The sequence below is a fragment of the Tiliqua scincoides genome, chromosome 6 (genome assembly GCF_035046505.1).
Source record: "Tiliqua scincoides isolate rTilSci1 chromosome 6, rTilSci1.hap2, whole genome shotgun sequence".
Classification (NCBI taxonomy): Eukaryota; Metazoa; Chordata; class Lepidosauria; order Squamata; family Scincidae; genus Tiliqua; species Tiliqua scincoides.
In genome coordinates, this window is record NC_089826.1 from 28,839,298 (window position 1) to 28,862,897 (window position 23,600).

General features: G+C 43.4%; 1 protein-coding gene across 2 annotated transcripts in view; it reads left to right on the forward strand.

Annotated features, from left to right (window-relative positions):
• The window catches only part of LOC136655574 (bifunctional heparan sulfate N-deacetylase/N-sulfotransferase 3), a 90,863-nt gene that overhangs the window by 54,287 nt on the left and 12,976 nt on the right, over positions 1-23,600 (forward strand). For both annotated transcript variants that reach the window (XM_066632139.1, XM_066632140.1), the window contains exons 6-9: positions 13,309-13,491; positions 15,474-15,570; positions 17,821-17,944; positions 20,654-20,828. In XM_066632139.1, the coding sequence (XP_066488236.1) occupies positions 13,309-13,491; positions 15,474-15,570; positions 17,821-17,944; positions 20,654-20,828 (579 nt within the window). The remainder of the gene's footprint in view (positions 1-13,308; positions 13,492-15,473; positions 15,571-17,820; positions 17,945-20,653; positions 20,829-23,600) is intronic.

A 23,600-nucleotide genomic window follows, 5' to 3' on the forward strand; every position in this document is an offset into this window, starting at 1 on the left:
TCCCGGGTCCCCCCTCTTTCCCTTTTTAAAAATAGGCGTGACATTTGCTATCCTCCAATCTTCTGGCACTGTGGCCGTTTTGAGGGACAAGTTGCATACCTTAGTCAAGAGATCTGCAACTTCATTCTTCAATTCCTTAATAACCCTTGGGTGTATGCCATCAGGGCCCGGTGACTTATTGATCTTTAATTTATCAATGAGGTCTGAAACATCTTCTCTTTTAACCTCTATCTGACTTAACTCCTCGGTTAGGAGGGGCCGTTCGGGTAGCGGTATCTGCCCGAGGTCTTCTGCCGTGAAGACAGATGCAAAGAACTCATTTAATTTCTCTGCCATCTCTAAGTCTCCTTTTATCTCCCCTTTCCCTCCCTCACCATCCAGAGGGCCAACCGCTTCTCTGGCGGGTTTCCTGCTTCTAACATATTTGAAGAAGCTTTTATTATTCCCCTTAATGTTGCTGGCCATGCGTTCCTCATAGTCTCGCTTGGCCTCCAGTATCACCTTCTTACATTTCTTTTGCCACAGTTTATGTTCCTTTTTATTCTCTTCATTAGGGCAAGACTTCCATTTACGGAAGGAAGCTTCCTTGCCCTTCACAGCCTCTCTAACTTGGCTGGTTAGCCATGCGGGCACCCTCCTGGATTTAGTGGAACCCTTCTTTCTTTGCGGTATACACCTCTGCTGGGCCTCTATTACTGTTGTTTTAAGCAGCCTCCATGCATTCTGGAGAGACTGGACTCTTTTTACCCTCCCTTTCAACCTCCTTCTAACCAGCCTCCAGACTAACCAGACTGATTTTGTCAGTCACTGCTTGTTCCCTGTTGTGTGCATAAGCCTTATATGTTATATGTGCTACAAATGCACTTCCATTCCGCTATCATATAGGTACAGCTGCTTATTCCAGTCATTCTCAAACTTTTAGCGCCAGGACCCACTTTTTAGAATGAGAATCTGTCAGGGCCCACCAGAAGTGACATCATCAAGCAGGAAAATTCTTAACAATCCTAGACTGCAATCCTACCCACACTTACCCAGGAGTAAGTCCCATTTACTATCATTGTTGAAAGAATATACATAGTAGCTTGTTCAAAGTGCAGGTCTGTAACATTTCCCCAAATGCAGTCACATGCCATCAAATCTAATATATTAAAAATATAATATTGAAATAAATGGGGACCCATCTGAAATTGGCTCGCGATCCACCTAGTGGGTTCTGATCCACAGTTTGAGAAACACTGGTTTATTCCGAATCAGTGTAGATAATGTGATCTCATAGGAATGAAGGCAGATAAGTAGTCTGGATCCAGTATATTCTAGGCAGTGGTTCTCCTCACATGACCCTCCCAGCCTTTTTGACCATGTGAAGAGCATGTGCTTCAGGTTCTTGCCCCCACCCCTGCGTAAGGTAGCATCAGCAGGAACAAGAAAAAGGGCTTTCTCTGAACTGGTTCTAGTCTGTAGTGTGGTTTTGCAATAGAAAAACTGGCAATGCCATTCATTCTTAGCTTTGTAGAAGCAAGTTAAGAGATTTTTATTCCAGCAGGTGCTTCAATGAGCAGATTTTTTATTTTTATGTACCAATACTCTTACTTTGTGTGTGTGTGAATTAATGAATTAATGTTTGGGTTTTTATGATAGGACACCATAAATGTGAGGTGTTCTGATGCACTTAATTCTATCCACTGCCATAATTTTAATTAAAAAAAAATATGGCTCAGTCTTCAAATTAAGTTGGTATGAATGTTCGTGGTGATACGATTTATTTTTGCTGATCAATTCCAATGGCTTGGCGGGTTTTCTAGAGCTTTCTGGCTGTGGCTGGCATCTCTGGCCTCATTTCAAAATGGCAGAAAGCCTAATTCAAAATATAGATGCTGGTTCATTTCCCCCAGCTGTGGCTATTTCTGGATAACTGATTGATTTCACAAACAGTTCACATGCCTTGGCTGCAGCAGTGATTTATCAGGATACCACAGCCCAGGACACCACAGATATATTGGCCTTGCAAATTCTGCTCTGTACTTTCTGCCTAGAGACTGTGAATGAGGTGTCTGTGTTTTATCATGCCTGCCTCTTATCTGTGGCCTTGTAAAACCAAGAAAAATGAACATTGCTGAAGAATTTGGAATGCCTTTCCGTAGTGCATGCAAAATGCCACTGGAATGGTTTAGTCTGACTAAAAGACAAATGATGAAAAGGACTGGTTAGTGAAGAGATTTCAAACCATGCTACACACATCTAACTGAGCTTTTATAATATCCCTACATAGACCATTAAGCCAGCCCTGTGGACTAGTCCAAGACTTTGGTGCCTCAGGTAAAAAAATCAAAATACTTTCCTAACAATAAAAAATTAAACTGCTGACAGCTTCACACCCTTTATTGGCACCTAAACTTTGTGGCTTAAGGCAGTTGCTTCTTTCTTCCCAAGTTCCTGACCAAACTCCCTCAGGGTTTTACTGAGCATTCTTCCTTTGCAAACACTGTACTCTGCTACAGCATTTGCTTTAGGCAGCTTCAGGAAAGAATGTGGGCTAACATGCTTTGAAACTCTTACTGGCCACCAGTTTTATTGGAATTCATGTTTTTAAGTTACTTGGACCTGGAAAGAAAGATGCAGGGCGCAATCCTGCCCAGCGCTGGAACAGGCAAGCCAAGAGGCTTGCGCTGTACCCAGTGCAGGATAGGGGCCCTAGGTGGTTCAGCCAGAGGCAAGAGGAAACTTTTCCCCTTACCCCTAAGTAAGGCGCTCTTGCCCCAATGGGTCTCCTCTGACTTGCGCCAGCTCCTGAGGTGGCGCAAGTCTGAGAGTGGAGCAACTTCAAGCCGCTCAATGTCCCCAGGAACTAGGATTGGGATCTGGCACAACTGCCAAATCCCAACCCCGCCTCTCACTCCCCACTTGCCTGCCCGCCCACCCCCAGGGCCGCCCACTGCCCCCCCTCCCCCGCCCTCCCCCCACCCAGGAACTCCTCCCTCCCACCCACCCCAGAGCCTTGTGTCGGCCGAGCTGGGCCGATGCAAGGCTCACCGAGTAAGCCACCAAGGAGGCTGGATTCAGCCTCCATGTGTCAGTGCAACTCGTGCACCAACACGGCTTACTCCCGAGGTGGCGCAAACATGCTTTATGGCACATTTGCAACCTTCCTGGGCCAGCGCAAGGGACTTGCACCAGCCCAACTCATTCTCAGGATTGCACCCATAAGTAATTTTATATGACTGAAAACTTTCTTGACATCTGATCTTTGGTTAATAAAAACTTTGGTCCAGATAAGTTTGTTAATGTAGGCTTTTAATTTGGGGAGGGGACTTTGATGGGAACTGTAGCCAAAAAAGCAACTGAAGCCCTGAAGACAAAAAGAAGTAATTTTATTCTTCTCTGGATCCAAGCTATTGACATTTGGGGACAGATTATTTCTGAATTCTAGTAGGTTCTATGGAAAAAATGTGTTTCTCTGTATTTCTAGTGGTCAACTGTGGTAGCTGTGAACCTATTTTAAAGGAATTAAAAACAACGAGCAACCAGAGTTCTCTTTCTCTCCAAAACTGAATACAGTTTTCTAATGCCATCCAGCTCAACAATTTATTTCTCTTCACCAATTTAAGAAAATATATTCGAGCACAGACAGAAAGCTAATTCATTATTCTGTCACTTTGTGAGTCTAATGGAGCAGGAACAGCTGTTATGAAGTCTCTGAATACCTGAGATTGAACTCTTCGGAGTAATTTGAAGACAATATCAGGGACCCACATACACAGTGTACACAATGCAAAATTAATTGGAAAATAGATGGTCTGAAAGTTAAACGTTCTCTTGTGCCCTGTAAACATTTGTTCTGCAACTAAAACAACAGCATCATATTAAACTGAAAGAGTTTTTGCTCCAAGTATGTGAGTTAAGCAGATTAATTAATCATCGATCATGTAGTGTTTTTTAAAGCACTGTGAATTCCCTGCATTGGATTGTATGTCATCACTGCTGCCTGTATATGCAGCATACCTGTACTTGCAACATGAATGACATAGTTTTGGATCCAAAGGTTTCCTTCCTCCAGTGGAAGGCTCTTCTGCTTGATTAAGCACACCTTCATCCAGTGTTTCTCAATGTTTGTTCCCCACTTCACATGGTCCATCTACTGAAAGTACCACCAGATATAACTGGTGATGATGTCATCGCCAGTTCTGCATTGGAAGGTCCGTTGTGACGTGACCAACACCAATAAGGGTGCAATCCTAATTTGCGCTGGGAACAGGCAGACCAGCGGGCCTGTGCTGCATCCAGTGCAAGTTTGGGACCAAAAGCAGCACAGCCCAAGGCAAGGGGAAACGTTTCCCCTTACCCCATGTTGCTCTGCAGTGGCCCCAATGGGTCTACTTGGATCTGCACCACCTTCTCAGGTGGCGCAGATCTGAGCAGAATGGAGCAGCCAGAGGCCACTCTGTGCCACCTGGGAATGGGGGCTAGGATCCAGCCTAACTGCCGGATCCTGGCCCCACATCCCGCTCTCCGCCCACCCACCCCCAGGAATGCCCACCATCCACTCTTCTCCGCCCTGAAATGCCTTCCTCCCGCCTCCTCCCTACCTTCCCCATGCCCCCCAGATCTCTGCCCCACCACACTCCCCAGATCCCCCCATCCCATTTCACCTCTTGTCTAGTTCTGCCTCCGTGCCGCTCAGTACAGATCTTAACTGATTCAGCTTGCCTTCATGCCAACACGAACAGGCTGTTGTGAAATGCTTACATCTAGTACCAATGTAGTGCATGCTGCACTGGCCCACACACTGTGGAGGATGTAGCTGCCCAGAGTACATGTTGCATATTTTTCAAAATTCCCCATTGGTATGATTTCAGAAGGGAAATTCTCCATCCTACATGCACAGGATCCAATGAAGCAATTGTTAAAATTATATATATGCAGAATAACCACTTTTTTCTGAGATCACACTAGTTGACTAGAACATTCACTAGAACAGAGGTGTAAAGCTTGTTTCATACAAGGAGCTGAACAGTATTCATGACGCCTCCTGAGGGTCAGAAGTCACATCATTAAGCAGGAAGTGATTTCATTAAGCAGATAATGGCCAGTAATAAGCACTTTGTTGTCACATAGGAGCTGAGCTACAAATGAGTGAAAATATGCAAATCTTGAGCATATTTTCAAGATATGGCCCAATTATCATCCTGGGACTGCCCAGTTATTATGCAGGCCACCCTTTTCAGCAGCTCCGCTTCTGCTGAGGTGTTACTTGGCAGCTCAGCAACTGAAAGGTGCTTTGTGAAGTGACACCTTGTCAGAAGTGGTGCTGCTGAAAGCATGGCCCACTTGATAATTGGGCTCTCCCAACACCTTGGCAGTGCCTCCCTCTCTCGCCTCTCTTGGTCTGCCCCTTCTGCTGTAGTGTTCCTTGCCTTCTGAGTCCTCCTTCCATCTTTCCTCCCAGAGCATCAACAGACGTGCAAAACAGGACAATAATGTTCACCCATCCAGGCTGAGGTCAGGAAGCATAGTGTGCCCCCTGATTTGACTTTATTATGTCATCACCAATCACCAAGAAGTCTTCAGAACTTCAGAAGTCTTCAGACATTTCTTCCTATCCCCATTCTGATTTAGCTCTGTGACATAGCCCTTTGATTGGCTAAGATTACCGCAAGCCCCTGTTTTGTTTTCTGAAGCAGAAGTTTGGGAATAGAAGCAGTTATGAATATACTGTGATTGGGTCACCAAAAAAAGATAATAAAGGAGGGGTTTATTACCCTAAAATTTTTGTGAACAAAAATTTAGCAGAGTAATAAATAAAGGCTCAGATACCCTGCCAGAAAAAAAAAAGTTGGTAACCCTATGCATCACAAAATGACTTGCTTATAGTCATTGGTTCAAAATAAGGAAGATGGTATCAAAAAGTAAATCTCATGCAACTGAAATGTGATTGTTGATCTATCAGTTCAGCCACACTGCATCTCTGATGTAATCCATCAAGGACTTCTGGTCTGCAATCTGTATTTGTTTCAGTAATGCATGCATGCAGACAAATCCAATTCAAATTAATGGAGATTGTGCAACAACAGCACTTGGTGGCCTCTCAGCCGGGATGATCTATTGGAGGCAAAGCACAGGTGCTAAAACCATGCAAAATGAATTGAGTTGTTTGATCAGAATGCTTGTTCCATTTTAACCTGGTATTTTCATCGCAAAGTAAAAGCCAAGTGAAACTGCAGTTGTCTCAAGGGTTTGGAACAAGCAGAGATGTAAAGGGAGACCTTTTGCCACTTTGATTTTGAGGTGCAAGAAGGCAGATTTGCTAGCAAGAAGTAAAAAGGAGATGATGACATGCCTTACCCAGAAGGTGCTATGTGATAGGAAGGCAAATTTGAGAACTTTTGCCACCATTGTTCTGAGAAATATGGAATTAAGAAACAAGTTATCAGGCAGGGGCCAGGTATGGTTTTTAAGTGTTATTTAAATATATTTTCTGCACTTGGTTTGCTCCCTAATAAAGAATGTTAAATTCAAGCGAGAACAAGAATACTAAGGTAAAACCAATGTTGTAGTTGATTTGAGAGAAAGCGTGAAGAAAAATGGACATGTTTGCACTGAAATAAACAAATAGAAATGTGTTGTGTTTTTTTTAAATGGCTTGACGTAATATAATATTGTAGCTGTTTCACTGGAAGACATTTTAAAGGGCTGGAAGTTGAGTGGCATTCATTCAGTTCCATCTTACCCTTTCCTAAAGGGAAAAGGGGTGATGGAGGCCATCAATACATTGCCTGAAGACTCGTGTTTGTTTGAGAAGAATTGGACAGCGCATATTCACCAGGCAATCGCTAAGAAAATACATAAAGGAGATGTGCAAGCATAATGAAATGTATATTTTCTAGAGATAATCTGGTCTTAAAACATATACTTAAAAATCAAAACTTATGTTAGTTTTCTTTTGTGTCGCATTATGCATCAAAATGAGCTCCAGGCCACAGATGCATTATGCTACAGTAATCCATTCATTCATTCACATTTTAATCCCATCGTTCCTCCAAGGAGCTCAGGTTAATGTACATATTACCTTCCCTCCTCTTGCCCTTACAACAACCCTATGAGGTAGATGAGCTGAGAGATAGTGACTGGCCCAAGGTCAGGAAGTTTCAAGGCTGAGTAGGGATTTGAACCTGGATCTTCCTGAAGAAGTCCAACTCCTGAAGCAGCGGAGGACCTCCCCAGTCCTGCACCCATGGCAAAGATCTGCAATGGCGCCCCCCCCAAGGCTTTCGCCACCCCCATGAGAAAATCCGCCCCCCCCACTCACCTGAGGGGCCTCATGAGACCTTAGCCCACAGCGTGTAATCCTGTCTGAGGTTCCCCGATGCTATAAACTGTGCTTCCGGAAAACCGGAAGCACAGTTTTCGTCCCAGTAGGGAGCTTCAGAGAGGCTTACATGGGGTCCCAAAGGCTTGCGCCTGGGGCATTTGCTCCATCAGACCTAATGGCAGGTACGCAACTGTACTGAATTACTACACTTTCCCAGATCTCTGTCATTCCTTCTTTAACTATCATTCTTTAACTGTCTGTCAATCTGTCAATGTGTTAATATGTTTTTATCTGTTTGTTAAATTATGTTTTAATCTGCTTTTAACCTATTGTAAGCCGCCTTGGGTCCCTTTGGGGAGAAGGGCGGGGTATAAATAAAGTTGTTGTTGTTGTTGTTATTATTATTATTACTATTTTGTTGCATGTGCTCACAGAATAATGTGACTATTTTTCTAGAGCAGTGGTACCCACTGTTGAGTTGTGACCTGATTTTTGGTGGGTCACCAAAGGGTGAGGGAAAGTTCAGATAATTAATTGCCTTAAGCAAGCCCTGAAGCTGTTCAAAAATCAGATACTGTAATTACCCTGCAAAGAGCTCAGCTCCTGCAGTTTGCAAGCTTGAGTAAATATATGCAGATAAATGTTTGAGGGCCTTTTTCTGGTTATTATTACTTATAAATAAATATTATTTATTTCTCAATCTTTTTTTAAAAAGTCTGGTAAAACTAGGTGGGTTCCAATAGAGTGTCATTTTAAAAAGTGGGTCCTGGTGCTAAAAAGTTTGGGAACCACTGTTCTAGAGACTTATTGTGATATGCTGAATATTTTATGCACAAATTGTTCTACTTAGGATTGCGAGATCTTCAACTCTAGCTGCTGTTCCTTTAAGAGTTCTGCAGAAAGGTTAATCTGGCGAAAGTACTTTTGCATTGTTGCAGTGAAAAGAGAAGCTTGAATTTTCCCTGCTAAAGCTCTAGTTAAAAGTTTAGATGCACTCCCAGGGAGTAGGCCTGGCAATACTACCAGGAACAAGTTGAATTCCATATGATGATCTGTGCAAGTAAAGAAGCGGCCACCACATTTTGGCCACTTGCAAATACACTATTCCTGGTTTAGTGTAAAAGGAGTGACAAAACTGGACTAGACAATTTTATTGTCTTGAACTCTTGATTTCTCATCTTCTTTTGTATTAACAAATGTATTTTGAAACCGTAAAGACTGACTTGGTACATGTCCTGAGACAAGTTGTTGGCAACCTTCAGTCTCGAAAGACTATGGTATTGCGCTCTGAAAGGTGGTTCTGGAACAGCGTCTAGTGTGGCTGAAAAGGCCGTTTCGGAAGTGACAATCCCTTCCACACTGGGAGCAAGTGCAGTCTGTCCCTGGTCTGTCTCCCTGACTATGGGCCTTCCTTCTTTGCCTCTTTGCCTCAGACTGTTGGCCAAGTGTCTCTTCAAACTGGGAAAGGCCATGCTGCACAGCCTGCCTCCAAGCGGGCCGCTCAGAGGCCAGGGTTTCCCACCTGTTGAGGTCCACTCCTAAGGCCTTCAGATCCCTCTTGCAGATGTCCTTGTATCGCAGCTGTGGTCTACCTGTAGGGCGCTTTCCTTGCACGATTTCTCCATAGAGGAGATCCTTTGGGATTCGGCCATCATCCATTCTCACAACATGACCGAGCCAACGCAGGCGTCTCTGTTTCAGCAGTGCATTCATGCTAGGGATTCCAGCATGTTCCAGGACTGTGTTGTTTGGAACTTTGTCCTGCCAGGTGATGCCGAGAATGTGTTGGAGGCAGCGCATGTGGAAAGCGATCAGTTTCCTCTCCTGTTGTGAGTGAAGAGTCCATGACTCGCTGCAGTACAGAAGTGTGCTCAGGACCAGATCAGATGGAAAGCTCTTCAACCTCTCTATACTGAGAGCAAAGTCCAAAGTCCAGCTGAAATGTCTGCATGACTTCCTCTTTGCCGACGATGCAGCTGTCACTACCCACTCTGCCAAAGATCTCCAGCAGCTCATGGATCGTTTTAGCAAGGCCTGCCAAGATTTTGGACTGACGATCAGCCTGAAGAAAACACAGGTCATGGTTCAGGATGTGGACTCACCTCCCTGCGTTACAATCTCTGCACGTGAACTGGAGGTTGTCCATGACTTTGTGTACCTTGGCTCAACGATCTCCGAAACTCTTTCTCTCGATACCGAGCTAAACAAACGCATCGGTAAAGCAGCTACCACGTTTTCCAGACTCACAAAGAGAGTCTGGTCCAACAAGAAGCTGACGGAACATACCAAGATCCAGGTGTCCTGAAACAAATACTTGATTATGGCTACGCTAAGATGTCGGGATGGACCCATGTTATCATGCATGCCTCCTTCCTCTACCCTTTGTAAGTCTGATTTAATAGAACACATTCCAGTTTGATCTAACTCCAGTTTGTCAATACTTGTGAACTACCAAATTGTGGTTTAAGTGAGCCCTGCAGATCAGGATTGCAATCTACCAATGACCAATTTAAATGCAGCAACAAACTGATTTATCAAAGCAGGAAGTGTTCTGTTAAGCCAAGTGTATACAGGAAGGGGAAAGGGGCTGGTGGAAGAGAGAGAGTGCAAATCTAGACAACAGTTTATTGGATCAGAGATTGTGATGTCTGAATGTAGCCAGTAATTATTTTGTGCATGGTAGAGAGAGACAGAGTGGTTGTAAAAGGGATTGTGAGGTCTGCATTAACTTTCTTCCCCCTCCTCGACAGTGTATCTTACAGTGAAGATGATTTATTACGATCTACTCAGCCCAACTTTTTTTTTCTTCAACCTCCACTCCATAACATTCTTACAATTATAGTGAGATTTCCTTCAGGGGAAGAATAATACATATTTTCCCTGAACTACTAACCTTTTCAAGTTCTCTCCCTTTTTTTTTTTTCTTCTAGTGCAGTGCTAAAGTTGAAAGACTGCCAAGAGGTGAACTGACATTATAAATGTCAGAGGTCAGTGCAAGGTGTAGAGGGGAAAAAAGGAGCTGCTGAAGAAATCAAGCTTACATTTTGCAAGGAAAGTTTCCAATTATATCTTTGTTGAAAACAACAGTCCGCTTTCTGGTCTGCTTATGGTTTCAGAACTAAAAATAATAAAGGGAATTTGAAAAGGTTATACAAGTGGCAAAAAAACGCATTATTCCTTGCCTGAAGGGAACACAGACATCTTTTGAATGTACATTTTGCAATTCTAGCTTTCAAAAGGGGATTGTGTCCTATAAATTATATCTCCCTGTATCTCTTCATCCTTTTGAGAATAACAAAAATGAAACCCCAGGCTTTAGTCACAAGCCAGGAAGTGTCACAAGGTGATACTCATTAAACAAATTCTCTGTGAAATGATGCTTGTTGCAAATTCTGTGAAGGAAAGAAGCACAAAAATAGAATTATAAAGCTTTAGGGTGAAACATAGTAGCAGAAGGTACAGCATCTTAAAATGCATCGCTGCATGAAAGTTGCAAATTCAAGTTTTTCCCTCTAGACTCTAATGGGGCAGAGGGTAAATCTGGACTGCAGCCTGATGCAGTTTGCTCTGAGAAAGCCCCATTGAACCCAATGGGACTTACTCTTGAATAAACATATATAGGACTGTGCTGCAAGACCTTTTTTCCGGAAAGAGTTCTCATTAGATTGTGAAATGGTCTCACAATCATACATGGACAATCTCTTTTATAAAACCAACAGCCCAATACTGCAGTGGGGGAGGTGGAGGATAGGATTGGGCTCTGCTTTAGGTTTCCATTTCTAGTCTAATAAAACCAATCACACTGATATTTATTTTTCACCAGAGATTCATGTTGTGTTTCACAATGTAACCGGGGTAGACAATTAAACTATGAGTTGCTTTCTGGTGGGTAGATAAAGGAATTGCGGTGTGTCTGTGTCTACAAGCTGGGTTTTTTTTTTTAATAAACAAAACCTACTTTTGGATATTGTGAATGCCAAATATTTTGAAATGAGGGATTCTGCTGTACAGCCTTACCCTGATAATCCCATTTAGTTTTTTCAAAAGCCTGCTAACTGGGCACAGTCGCCTTATAAAGTGGTGGCTCTCATAATCAGGATGGGGAAACCAGCTGTCCTAGTTCACCCCAGCACAGCATCCTTCCCATTAACTGTTTGCTGGTACCTCCCTTGCAGTTGATTTAGCACTTTGCCCCAATATGGTTGTGACCCTAGTTGTGCACGTGTACATACTGTATATATATTAGGCTGAATTTATTAATTTCTCCAGGAATACAAACACACGCAATATTCTTCAACAATGCAATTTCACTTACGTCTCTTTTGGCTTCAGTCAGTGTGCTTGATAAAGGATCGGTTCAATCACTCACCACCAACTCAATGCTGCATTTTTTTAAAAATCCATTTGTATAATAAGCATTATTCTCATACTTTTGGCTCTGAACCTTGTAGCCCAGTGTAGTGTAAATTGCCCTGCACAGAGAATTAGTTTCCCTCTCTCTACCTTATTATTTTTTTTCTATTGGGAAGGATAACTTTTTCTCTCTCTGAGTTCATCCACAGGTTCAGTGTTGCTAGTATCTACTTCAGTACATCAGACTTCAGGAGACACTTGACTGTAAAGTAAAACAGAAAAGGACCATCAGTCCCCTGTGCAGAGGTGCACACTGCTATTCTCAGCTGCCTCTGTGCAGAGGCATTGCATCTTTCAGCTATTACTGTTGGGTCTTTCAGTTGTAAAGGCAAGCAATGTGAAGTAAGCAATGTGAAGAAGGTGGTGATTGCCCAGGAGAAATGTGACCAGGCTGCATCTATGCACAGGACCAGCATCTTATGTCAGTTAAGGATGACATGAACTCATGATGGTGGTAGAAGCCTGCAACATGCCTGTTGTTGTCTGCAGGTCCTTCTTGCCTCTAAGTGATGGCAGCCATAGGTACAAGGACCCTTCCCAGGCATCATTCTGTTGTGGCAGCTGAAACTATTTGTGATGAGCACCACCACAAAAGCTTATATAGCCATAAGAAGAATGACACGTATTACAGAATATTGATACTTTTTTTAATGTTTCAAGTTACTCCTGATTGAGTTTGTAATGTCCACCTATCACTGTTTCTTACTAAGAGTCCTTTGACACTTTTGATCTCTGTGCACTGTCTATTACATCCCAGTGTTCTTTACGCTTTCCTCTGGAGTTTTGGTGATTCTTTCTATGGGGCAGGGTGGGGTTATGTGATGCTTGAGCTAGGATTACCCAGAAGTAATCCTAGGGTAGGAGAAGGTAGTAGTAGTAGACTTCTCCAAGGTAGCCACAATGCACAGAAGTTAGAAATCATAAATAAAGGTATTTGAAAACAGTGTTATTTATTTTACTCAGAAGTAAGCCCATTGTGTTCCGCAAGACTTAGGCTGTGATTCCATCTTACTCACTGGAAACAAGCACCTCTAATCATAAGTGGTATGTAAAGGAGTAACAGTCATGGTCAAATATGTAATTAAATATATTATCAAATATAAATAATGAAGAATTAGTGCTTCTTTCGCACTAGAAAAAACATTTGTCACTTTAAAGGGCAAATAGACTAGAGCAGGGGTGACCAAACCACAGCGTGTGAGCCCTGTGTGGTCCTTTGACATATAATGTACAACTCTTGGGAATGTGTCGGCTGAGCTCCTTTTTGCATCACAATTTATATAAAATGTAAATAAGAAATTTTCAAGCTTTATAATTATTTACTGGGTATGAAGTGAGAGACCACTGGATTAAAACATAAGTTTAGCGTTCATGGTGAGCAAATATATTTAAGAATGTGAATGCTTCTTAAATATTACAAACTTTCAGATATCTCTCTTGTGGCTCTCAGACATCTGAAGTTGAAGGTACAGTGGCTTTCGCGTTAAGCAAGTTTGGTCAACCCAAGCATAGCAATTGCTTTCCTAGGACTTCGCTGCCATCTAGTGATGCATTTTTTTTTTAAAAAAAAAATGTCTTCTGTTTTAAAGATTAGTATCTTCATGACTCACCTGTCTAACTATGGGAACGACCGACTGGGTTTGTACACCTTTGTCAACCTGGCCAATTTTGTTCAGAGTTGGACCAACCTGAAGCTGCAGACCCTGCCCCCCGTCCACCTGGCTCACAAGTACTTTGAACTCTTCCCTGAGCAAAAAGACCCTCTTTGGCAGGTAAGATTGCTCAAAAAAAGAAAAAAAGAAAACTGTCAGTAAAGTGTACTGCTGCTTTGCCTGCTGCTATGCAATTTGCTTAACCTTCCATTCAATTAGGTTGCATTACATAAAACCATGTACCTTTAACCAAGAACACAGTGTAATTAGTTGTTTTCTGCTGCTAATGGCATGTTATTAATCTGCAGCAACACTTTTTACTGTGCTAACCTCTTATTTTTCTATCTCTTTATTTTTTAATACTTGCTTAAGAGCAAAGTATTTCATTCACCCTGACCATCTGTATAAAAGATGCTAAAACTCTACACCAGGGGTGCCCAAACCCCGGCCCTGGGGCCACTTGTAGCCCTCAAGGACTCCCAATCCGGCCCTCAGGGAGCCCTCAGTCTCTAATGAGCCTCTGGCCCTCCAGAGACTTGCTGGAGCCCACGCAGGCCTGAAGCAACTGCTCTCAGTGTGACGGCCAACTGTTCGACCTCTCTCATGAGCTGTGGGACAAGGGCTTCCTCCACTGCTTGCTGTTCCACATCTGTGATGCAGCAGTGGAAGCAAAAGAAAGACTGGCCTTGCTTTGTGCAAGGCCTTTTATAGGCCTTGAGCTATTGCAAGACCTTCATTCATTCATATAAGTTCCATCTCTAATATATTCATTTATGTAAATTTATTCAAATTTGAAATGTAAATTAATTCTTTTTTCCCTGGCCCCCGACACAATGTCAGAAAGATGATGTGGCCTTTCTGCCAAAAAGTTTGGACACCCCTGCTCTACACCATTCAATGTGCTTGGGACAGCAGTTATACAGCCCTGATGCCCTCAGTGCTGGTGTGATTGCAGGACTGCTGTCATGATCGCCACGCCCCTTAAAGTTGCAATGGCAGAGCTTCTTGGGCTGCGTCGTTGCGGCACCCTAGTTTGAGAACCTCTGGGTTAGGCTGCAGTGCTACACACTTACATGAGACCAAGTCCCATTGAACACAGTGAGGCTTACTTCTAAGTAGACATTACTAGAATTGAACCACCTGGGGGTTAAGAAACAGAGCAGAATTAAATATTGCACTGGTTTTGTTTACACCACAGATTGTTTAAGTGTTTTGCATGGGTTGGTGCAGTTCTTTAAAATAAACTGAGTGGTGTGGTTATCATACCAATTGGTACATCTTAGCCTCTGAATTCTCAATAGAAATGTGTGATACCTTTGAGAATAAATGGAGATATGTTAATTTGTATTCTCTTCTTTAGACTGGATACACAGGCTCTTTTAGCTCCTTTTCATAGGACTTCATTTCCAGATCCCTTACATCTTAATTGTCTTCTGCTGAACCCACTCCATTTTATCAATGACCTTCTTAAAATGTGAAGCCCAAAACCGGATGTACTATTCCAAGTAAAGTCTGACTTAAGCATAATAGCATGGAGTTACTACTTCTTGCAATCTGGGCTCTATGCCTCTGTGAAGGCAGCCCAGCAGTGCATTGACTTTCTCTGTAGCTGTGTTGTTCTGCTGGCTAATATTCAGCTTCCAGAGCAGCTTGGCCTTCTCTCCATCATCTGTTACCACTTCACCATCTTGTCCACACAACAGACCTACTGCTTCCTTGACTTTTTTCTCTTGCTTTGATCACAGCCCCCCCAAAAAACACCCCTTATCATTTCTGGAATCTTTTGCAAGCCTTAGATCATTCTGTGCTTTAGCAATCCTGGCACCATCCTTGCAGGTTTAGGCTATGTTTACGCACTACTCTCTTGTGAACTATTTCTCCTTCCACTTTTTTCATATGATCCCTTGCTTCTCACCTTCTCAGAAATCTCTTTGCTCAGCCACCTCGATTTCCTTATATGCTTTCCCATTTTTTTCTCTCTCAATAAAATTCCTCATCTTTTGTCCTTCTTCAACACACAAATACATAACAAGACAATTTAGCCAGCATAGAACGCTGAACAAGCAATTAATAATAATGTTGTTTTTTCCCCCTCAATATAGAATCCCTGTGATGACAAGCGGCACAGAGACATCTGGTCTAAAGAGAAAACCTGTGATCGTTTACCAAAATTTCTGGTTATTGGACCCCAGAAAACTGGTAAGAACATTATATTTTAATGAGCTTGGTAAGAGAGAAGTCCTTTGGGGCTTCCCCAGCCCTCCTTTCAAAGGCATAAAAATGTCACTTCTGGCTTTTGGCCTCTAGGAGGCATTCTGAGCCCAGCAGAGGCTGTAGGCAGATGCGTGTGGCCTCTGCTGGCAGATGCCTCTGCTGAGCTCAGAAAACCCTCTGGAGGCAAGGGGAGCAAAACTCCCCTCGCCCCAGGAGGGGGCAGGGGTGGCCCCATGGACCTCATCCACAGTGAACTGAAACCATGGATACAGGGGCCCACTCTGTACATTTTTTTCTCTCTACTTAAAAACCTGCAGTTGAATTAAAAGTGAATGCACCAAACTGTCCCAGGTTTTGACAGTACTTGTATCAATGAATGAGGAAAGAACATAATGTATGCATTTGAGTGTACATCTGTCAGTCTACTAAATAGTTGCATGAGCACTTGCATGGTTCCCCTCTCCAGATCTCACAGAAAACTACACAATTATGCAAAACTGACAAGTATGTAATTGCAGAAAAGAAAAAAGAAAAAAAAAACTATGATTACCTACTTTTTCTAAATCCAGAATTGGATTCACAAGTGGACTGAGCAAAAGCCAGCAAATATAACCTTCTTTTTTTTTTAAAAGTACATGCTAAATTTCTCCCGGTCCCCTGATATCTGACACTGGAGCATCCAAGATGCCAGGGAGATAGAGAAGGTGGATACACCAACTCTGATTGTAATCTGAATTGAACAAGTGAAGTGGAGAGAAAATGGCACAGCAAATGAAGTTTGCTTCTTAGTGGAGGCAAGCATTGCAAGCTAGAAAAACACTTATTCAAAATCTAGTACCTAACGTGTTTTACATCACTTTAAAAAAATGTTTTTAAACTATCAGAATATGAGATATAAAATGGACTTGCTGGGTATCAGATATTATTTATTGATCTGAAAGATTTAAACCTTGCACTTTGATCTGAGTGATCAATGCAAAACAAAAGGAAGCAACTAAGGAATACACCGGGGAATACAATATTGAAGCATTCCCTTGACTCTCCAGTGTTGCTGCCTTTGCTACTGCTGTGTAGTGTTCTTTTAGGGCCTCTAGCAAACATGGGGATAGACCATCTTGTGATGAAGTGTGGTGCCAGGCTGGACCAGGTGTAAATGGTAATTTATAACTGACATAGTTTATGCGAGGTGGAACAAAGGAAAGCAATGCACTGAAAGATAGCGGGGGAGTCACCAGGAAAGATCCGCCAATATCACAAGCCTTGATAATGGATCGCCCACTTAATCCAGATGTCTGCCTCCAGATGTCTGCCTCCATGTGACTCACTGATTTTTGTAGTTAACTTTGAGCAGAGCATTTGCTGTCCTTTGAAACACAGCATCTTGTACAAGACAAATCACTGGAATGCTCAGGTGTTTTCAGGATAGACATTGTAGATCAGTGTCTCTCCAGCTGTTTAAATAAAATTCAGCTCAGCATGACCTGAAAGAATTTAATTTAAGCAATTGTTTGTTTTTTGTTCATGAAAGAATACTTTGTATACATTTCGATGTGCTTATAAAGTTCTTTGCTGGTTTAAATGAGAAAGATGAATTATTAAGGGTGTAATCCTGAGGTGCCCTTGGGCCAGCGCAAATCCCTTGCACCGGCCCAGGAGGGTTGCAAATGTGCCGTAAGGCATGTTTGTGCCTCCTCGTGAGTTGGCAAGGCCAGCATGCAGAGGAGCACCAACCTGTAGAGGCTAGCACAAGCCTCCTCGCCGAGGGAAGCACTGAGTCTTACGTCTGCCGAGCTTGACTGATGCAAGACTCTGGGGTGGGGGGGAGGAGGTGGGAAAGAGGTGTTCCGGAACAGGGAGAGGGCAGGTAGGTGGGGAGTGGGAGGTGCTGCTCCACTCTCCTCAGACTTGTGCCACCACAGGAGGTGGCGCAATTCCAAGGAGACCCATTGGGGCCAGGGTGCCAAAGTTTCCCCTTACCTCTGGCTGAGCAACTTTGGGTCACTGTCCTGCACTGGATACAGCGCAAGCCTCTTGGCTTACCTGTTTCAGTGCAGGATAGGATTGCGCCCTTACCCAGGAATAAAGTCCATTGAAATAAATGGGACTGATTCCTGATTTAACATGCATAGGATTGTGTTGTAAAGATAGGCTTATTTTGGCTTGCACAAAATCAGGATCCAGCTGACTGTATGGATAAGTCTTATCTCAATCCTTGGATTTTTATTCTCTTTGCAGGCACAACAGCTTTGTATTTGTTCCTGATTATGCATCCTTCCATCATTAGTAACTCCCCCAGCCCCAAAACCTTTGAGGAGGTACAGTTCTTTAATAGAAATAACTACCACAGGGGGATTGATTGGTAAGATGGGTTACTAGTATAAATATAAAAATTTCTATATTTGTGCACAGTACAAAAGTGGTATAACCATATCGAATGTGAATGTGTGTATATGCAGATTAAAATGAACTTTTACTACTCCTCGAAAAGTGAAGTGCATTCCATAACAAATAACACTGTATCAGTTACAAATACAACAAACACCTGCTTGTAGTTTCTTCTTGATACTCTTTTTGCTAATGGGAAATACCTATATATCTTAAACAGGGACAAATGACATGTTACATTAAGTATGCCTCTTGAGAAGTGCTTAGGGTTTCTGGCTGAGAAATGTAGCATGGTGGGAAGGGGGCTTTAATCTGGTTCCAATCTGGATCGTGTCCCATGCTTGCAGTTTACCCTAGAATGGAATCTCTGACTGGTAGCAATGGGAGCTTTCCTCACAGGACAAATAGCGGCCATAGAGGAGGCAAATCTGAACTGGGACCAAAGTAGGAACAGACAGGTAGAGCCCCCTTCCCTCCATGCAATGGTTCTGATCCATATTGAACACCCCTCCTCCCCAGCATGTGACTCTTATTTAGAAGGAGAAAAAAACTCAAGCACATTGACAGACTTAATGTGAGCTGTAGTTTGGACCTGTAGAAACTTCTGTACCAAAAAAAAAAAAACCTCAGCAATAGTTTCAGTTACCAATTATTCAGGTGTGCCTTAAATGGAAATAGAACGGCACATTTTATGGAAAGCTACATTTCCGAGTCAACCTAAAAGATCACATAAACTACGTAAGTTCTACTCATGTAATGAGGAGAAATTAGAGAAGAGCAACTGAACATAAGAACAGCCCCACTGGATCAGGCCATAGGCCCATCTAGTCCAGCTTCCTGTATCTCACAGCGGCCCACCAAATGCCCCAGGGAGCACACCAAGTAACAAGAAACCTCATCCTGGTGCCCTCCCTTGCATCTGGCATTCTGACATAGCCCATTTCTAAAATCAGGAGGTTGCACATACACATCATGGCTTGTACCCCATAATGGATTTTTCCTCCAGAAACTTGTCCAATCCCCTTTTAAAGGCGTCCAGGCCAGTCACCATCACCACATCCTGTGGCAATGAGTTCCACAGACCAACCACACGCTGAGTAAAGAAATATGCTTTGTTTTTACATTTCTGTATAGAGTTTTCTAAACATGTCCAAAAAGTTTGTTCATCCTTTCTAAAAGTATTGTAGTATAAAGTGAAAAACAGGGAAAACTAAGCTATGGGGGATAACCAGTTTAACAGTGTCCTAAAAGTCTTGCAGTTTTACTCCTCGCTAGTGCCAGAGTTTGGGGGGGGGGGTTTCCTGCACAATCCATATTGAGATGCCTGAGTTTTATGCAAGACATACTACTATATCGTACACTGGTGGGGAGGAGGGCGCTTCCCACTGGATTGTGCCCAGTGTCATCTAGTTAGTAATCAACTGTAACATGAATAGTCAAGAAAAGTGGATGGATGCCAAGTGGGAAGTAGTGAGAAAAGAATCTTTGGGAGGAAGAGAACCCAAGCCATGTGCTGGGAGGCTGCTTTCTGCAATGTTTGCAGTAAGCTAAGAGGAAGACTTTCTGAGTGCTGGCTCATTCCCAGGGCAGATCTAACCTATAAGAAAGAAATTCTCATGGATTTTTGTCTTCCTGTTTAGAAAAGGGAGCATTCTAAATTCTTGGAATGTAAATTCTTAGAATGTAATTCTTGCAACAGTTTCTTCTTATAAAGGCCACTTGGTATGGTATCACTGAATTCAAATGTCAATTTGGCAAATGAGAAAAAAGCTTGCCCTAAACAAATGGTTGGAATCTGATGGCTAAGGGCCCAATCCTAGCCAACTTTTCTGCAGTGATGCAGCTGTGCAAATGGGGTGTGTTCTGCATCCTGTGGTGGGGAGGCAGTCACAGGAGCCTCCTCAAGCTCCTTTTGTTCCCCTACCTCAGGGCTGCATCGTGGCCGCATTGGTGCTGGAAAGTTGGATGGGATTGAGCCCTAACTCATAACTTGCAGGGCTGTTTTCTATAGGAATGGCACAATGAAAACCAGTCTCTTGGGAGCAATCACAATTGATAGTATTTATTAAGAAGGGCGGGGGGGGGGAGGAATGCACACTCAAAAAGAAATACTGAGATTTATCCAGTGTTCCTTTCCAAGACAATCTGTCTACCATGGACTCTTAACATTTAGCCAGCCTAGTTAGACTGAACAACGTATTGCATTGTCCAGAAATCAATATGTCCACAGTGCTAGAACCAGACATGCAGACTGGTTGTATCGATTTGCAGGCAGTGGTATACGTTGTTTGCTCTAACAAGGTTTGCAAGATGTCAGTGTTCATAGAAAATAGTTGTTCTTTGCCACTGTGGAAGTTTGAACCAAAGGCTGTTGTCAGAACTGGCACTTCTGGCAAGCTTGAATTGAACATAAGCGAGACCTCATCAACCAAAGCTCCTGCTTCAATGTAGAATATGATTCCAGATGCATGGGACACATCTTTGTAAGCTTCTCATAATCTGTTTAGCAAATCCCATTTGGCAGAAAAGTGCAGTGCTTTGGTTGCCTTCACCTGTGTAAAACTACTGCAGAAATATTTTTTGTTCGGCTAGAGAAATATGCTTAATGTCACCAACTTCATTTCCTTTCCGTGTAGTACTCCAGGATTTCTAAACCATTCTGAGAAGCGTATTCTTTTTCTAGGTATATGGAATTTTTTCCTGCACCATCCAATGTCACTACTGACTTCCTCTTTGAAAAAAGCGCCAACTATTTCCATTCTGAGGAAGCCCCAAAACGAGCTGCTTCTTTGATCCCCAAGGCAAAAATCATCACCATTCTCATTGACCCATCCGATCGAGCTTACTCCTGGTATCAGGTAGAAGATTTAAGAACTAATGCCAGTTCACTTGTATTTGTATGTTTTGTATATAATATTTTTTTAAAGACAGTGCAAGAATTAATGCCTGTTCTAGATAAATATACTTCCAATAATTCTGGTTTCCTTGCTTTAGAAAGCAAACTGGCTTGGTTTGGTTTGGTTTGGTTCTTTAGAAATATGATATGTTAGTGCAGATCTGGCAATCCTCTCTGTTTTAATTTGGATGTAATAAGCTTATTATTACATGTGCTGTTCAGAAGCATCGCTAGAGGGGGAGCAAATAAGTAAGTACTGCAGGCAATGCAATGCACTGTGTTAGCGGCCCCTTACCAAACCAAACAGCATCTGCCCAGAATGGTTCCTATGGTGAGAGGGAGGGGCCACTTACACGGTGCATCGTGGCGGCTGTAGTGCTTACCATTTTGCCCCCCCCCACTAGCTATGCTACTTGTGTTATTGTATGCACGTGTATTTGTTGTTGTCAGTCTTTCTATGGGACAGAAAGTCCAAAGGAATTATGTCAGGGAAAGACAAGTGTTTAAAGTGGGCAAAGGCTGGAGGTCATCACTGATACCGTTATTCTGCAAACTGTTTATCATTGCTGAGATAATGTATGTGAAACACGTATTATGTTGTTACTGTTGATTTGTTCCAATGATAGGGCAGCAGCCCCACTCTACCCTTGTACCCAATCAGATAGGATCTCCCAACAAAGCATGATTAGTTAGTCTGAAAAGCAAACATTTTAGCATTAACAATAATAGTAATAATAACTTTATTTTTACCCCACCTTTCTCCCCGAAGGGACTCAAGGCAGCTTACAACAGGTTAAAACAGATTAAAAACATAATTTAAAACAAATAAAAACATATTAACACATATCATAAAAACAGCAGTCAGATAAAAAATAGTCAGGTAAAAAGAGCATAGAGCAGCAGCAAATCATAAAAGAATCAGGCCTGTAAAAAATATAAAAGATGTTAAAAGATGTTAAAAAGGCCGAGAACTCAGAAGGCTTATTTAAGCAGAAGGGTTTTCAGGCCTCGCCGAAAAGTCTCAAGAGAGGGAGCCATACTTAAGTCAAGGGCAAGGGAGTTCCATAGCGTTGGTGCCACTACTGAGAAGGCCCTATTTCTTGCCGCCGCCCCACATACCTCCCTAGGCAGCGGCACTTGTAAAAAGGCCTTCTCTGATGACCTAAGAGGACGAGCCGGATTGTACGGGAGTAGGCGATCTCTAAGATACCCTGGCACAGAGCGGTATAGGGCTTTAAAGGTCAAAACCAGCACCTTGAATTGGGCCCAGAAATGAATGGGCAGCCAATGCAGCCGCTGGAGAAGCGGACTGACAGAGTCAAACCACCTACCTCCAGTAACCACACAGGCCACCGCTTTCTGCACCAGTTGCAGTTTCCGAACCGTCTTCAAGGGCAGCCCCACATAGAGCGCATTACAGTAATCTAACCTCGATGTCACCAGGGCATGGATCACTGTGGCCAGGTCTGCACAATCCAAGTACGGCCGCAGCTGGCACACCAGCCGAAGCTGATTAACAATTAACAATTCGACAGTCTTGTTCCACCTACTTGTTTCATAATGATAATTGTGTACATAAATTGATGCTGAACTTTTGATACTTGATACAGTTTATGATTGATATACTCTGCTAGCCGTCCGGCAGAGCTGTTCCGTGTGGTGCGGGGCCTCCTTCATCAGGCCCCTCCGGTAGACCAGGAAGAATACACGGTCAGCCGCTGTGACGTGTTTGCGCAACATTTTGCAGATAAAATCGATCATATTCGTCACGACTTGGATGCCACATTGACAATGTCTGACGATTCCCCTTGGCAACTGCTTGTCCAGTGTTGTGGGATTCTTTTCGGCTTGTGCAGCCTGAGGATGTGGACAGACTCCTTTGGAGTGTGAGGCCGTCTGCCTGCCTGTTTGACCCTTGCCCAGCTTGGCTGATAAGAGCTGCCCGGGGTGGACTGGCTGAGTGGACGGGGAGGGTGGTCAACTCTTCTTTGGGGGAGAGGACATTGCCACTCACCTTGAAACGGGCGGTGGTTCGCCCCCTCCTGAAGAAGCCCTCCCTGGATTCCACTGTGTTGGATAACTACCGGCCAGTCTCTAAAATCCCGTTTCTGGGCAAGGTAATTGAGCGGGTGGTGGCGGCCCAACTCCAGAGGGTCTTGGATGATTCGGATTATCTGGATCCTTTTCAATCTGGTTTCAGGCCAGGCTTTGGGACGGAAACCGCCTTGGTCGCCTTGGTGGATGACCTACGCCGGTGACTGGACAGGGGGAGTGCATCCCTGTTGGTCCTGCTGGACCTCTCGGTGGCTTTCGATACCATCGACCATGGTATCCTTCTGAGTTGGGAGTTGGAGGCACTGTTTTGCGGTGGTTCCGCTCCTACTTGGAGGGTCGGTCCCAGATGGTGGTGCTGGGGGATGCCTGTTCGACACCCTGGCCTTTGAGGTGCGGGGTGCCGCAGGGTTCAATTCTGTCCCCCATGCTATTTAACATCTACATGAAACCGCTGGGAGAGGTCATCCGGGGGTTTGGAGTGGGGTGCCATCAATACGCTGATGACACCCAACTCTATATCTCCTTTCCTCCAGACTCCAGGGTGGCGGTTGAGGGCCTGGAGCACTGTCTGGAAGCAGTGAAGATCTGGATGGGGGCTAACAAGCTGAAATTAAATCCGGATAAGACAGAGGCTCTCCTGGTTCGGAAATCCTCGATGCAGGTGCTGGATTATCGGCTT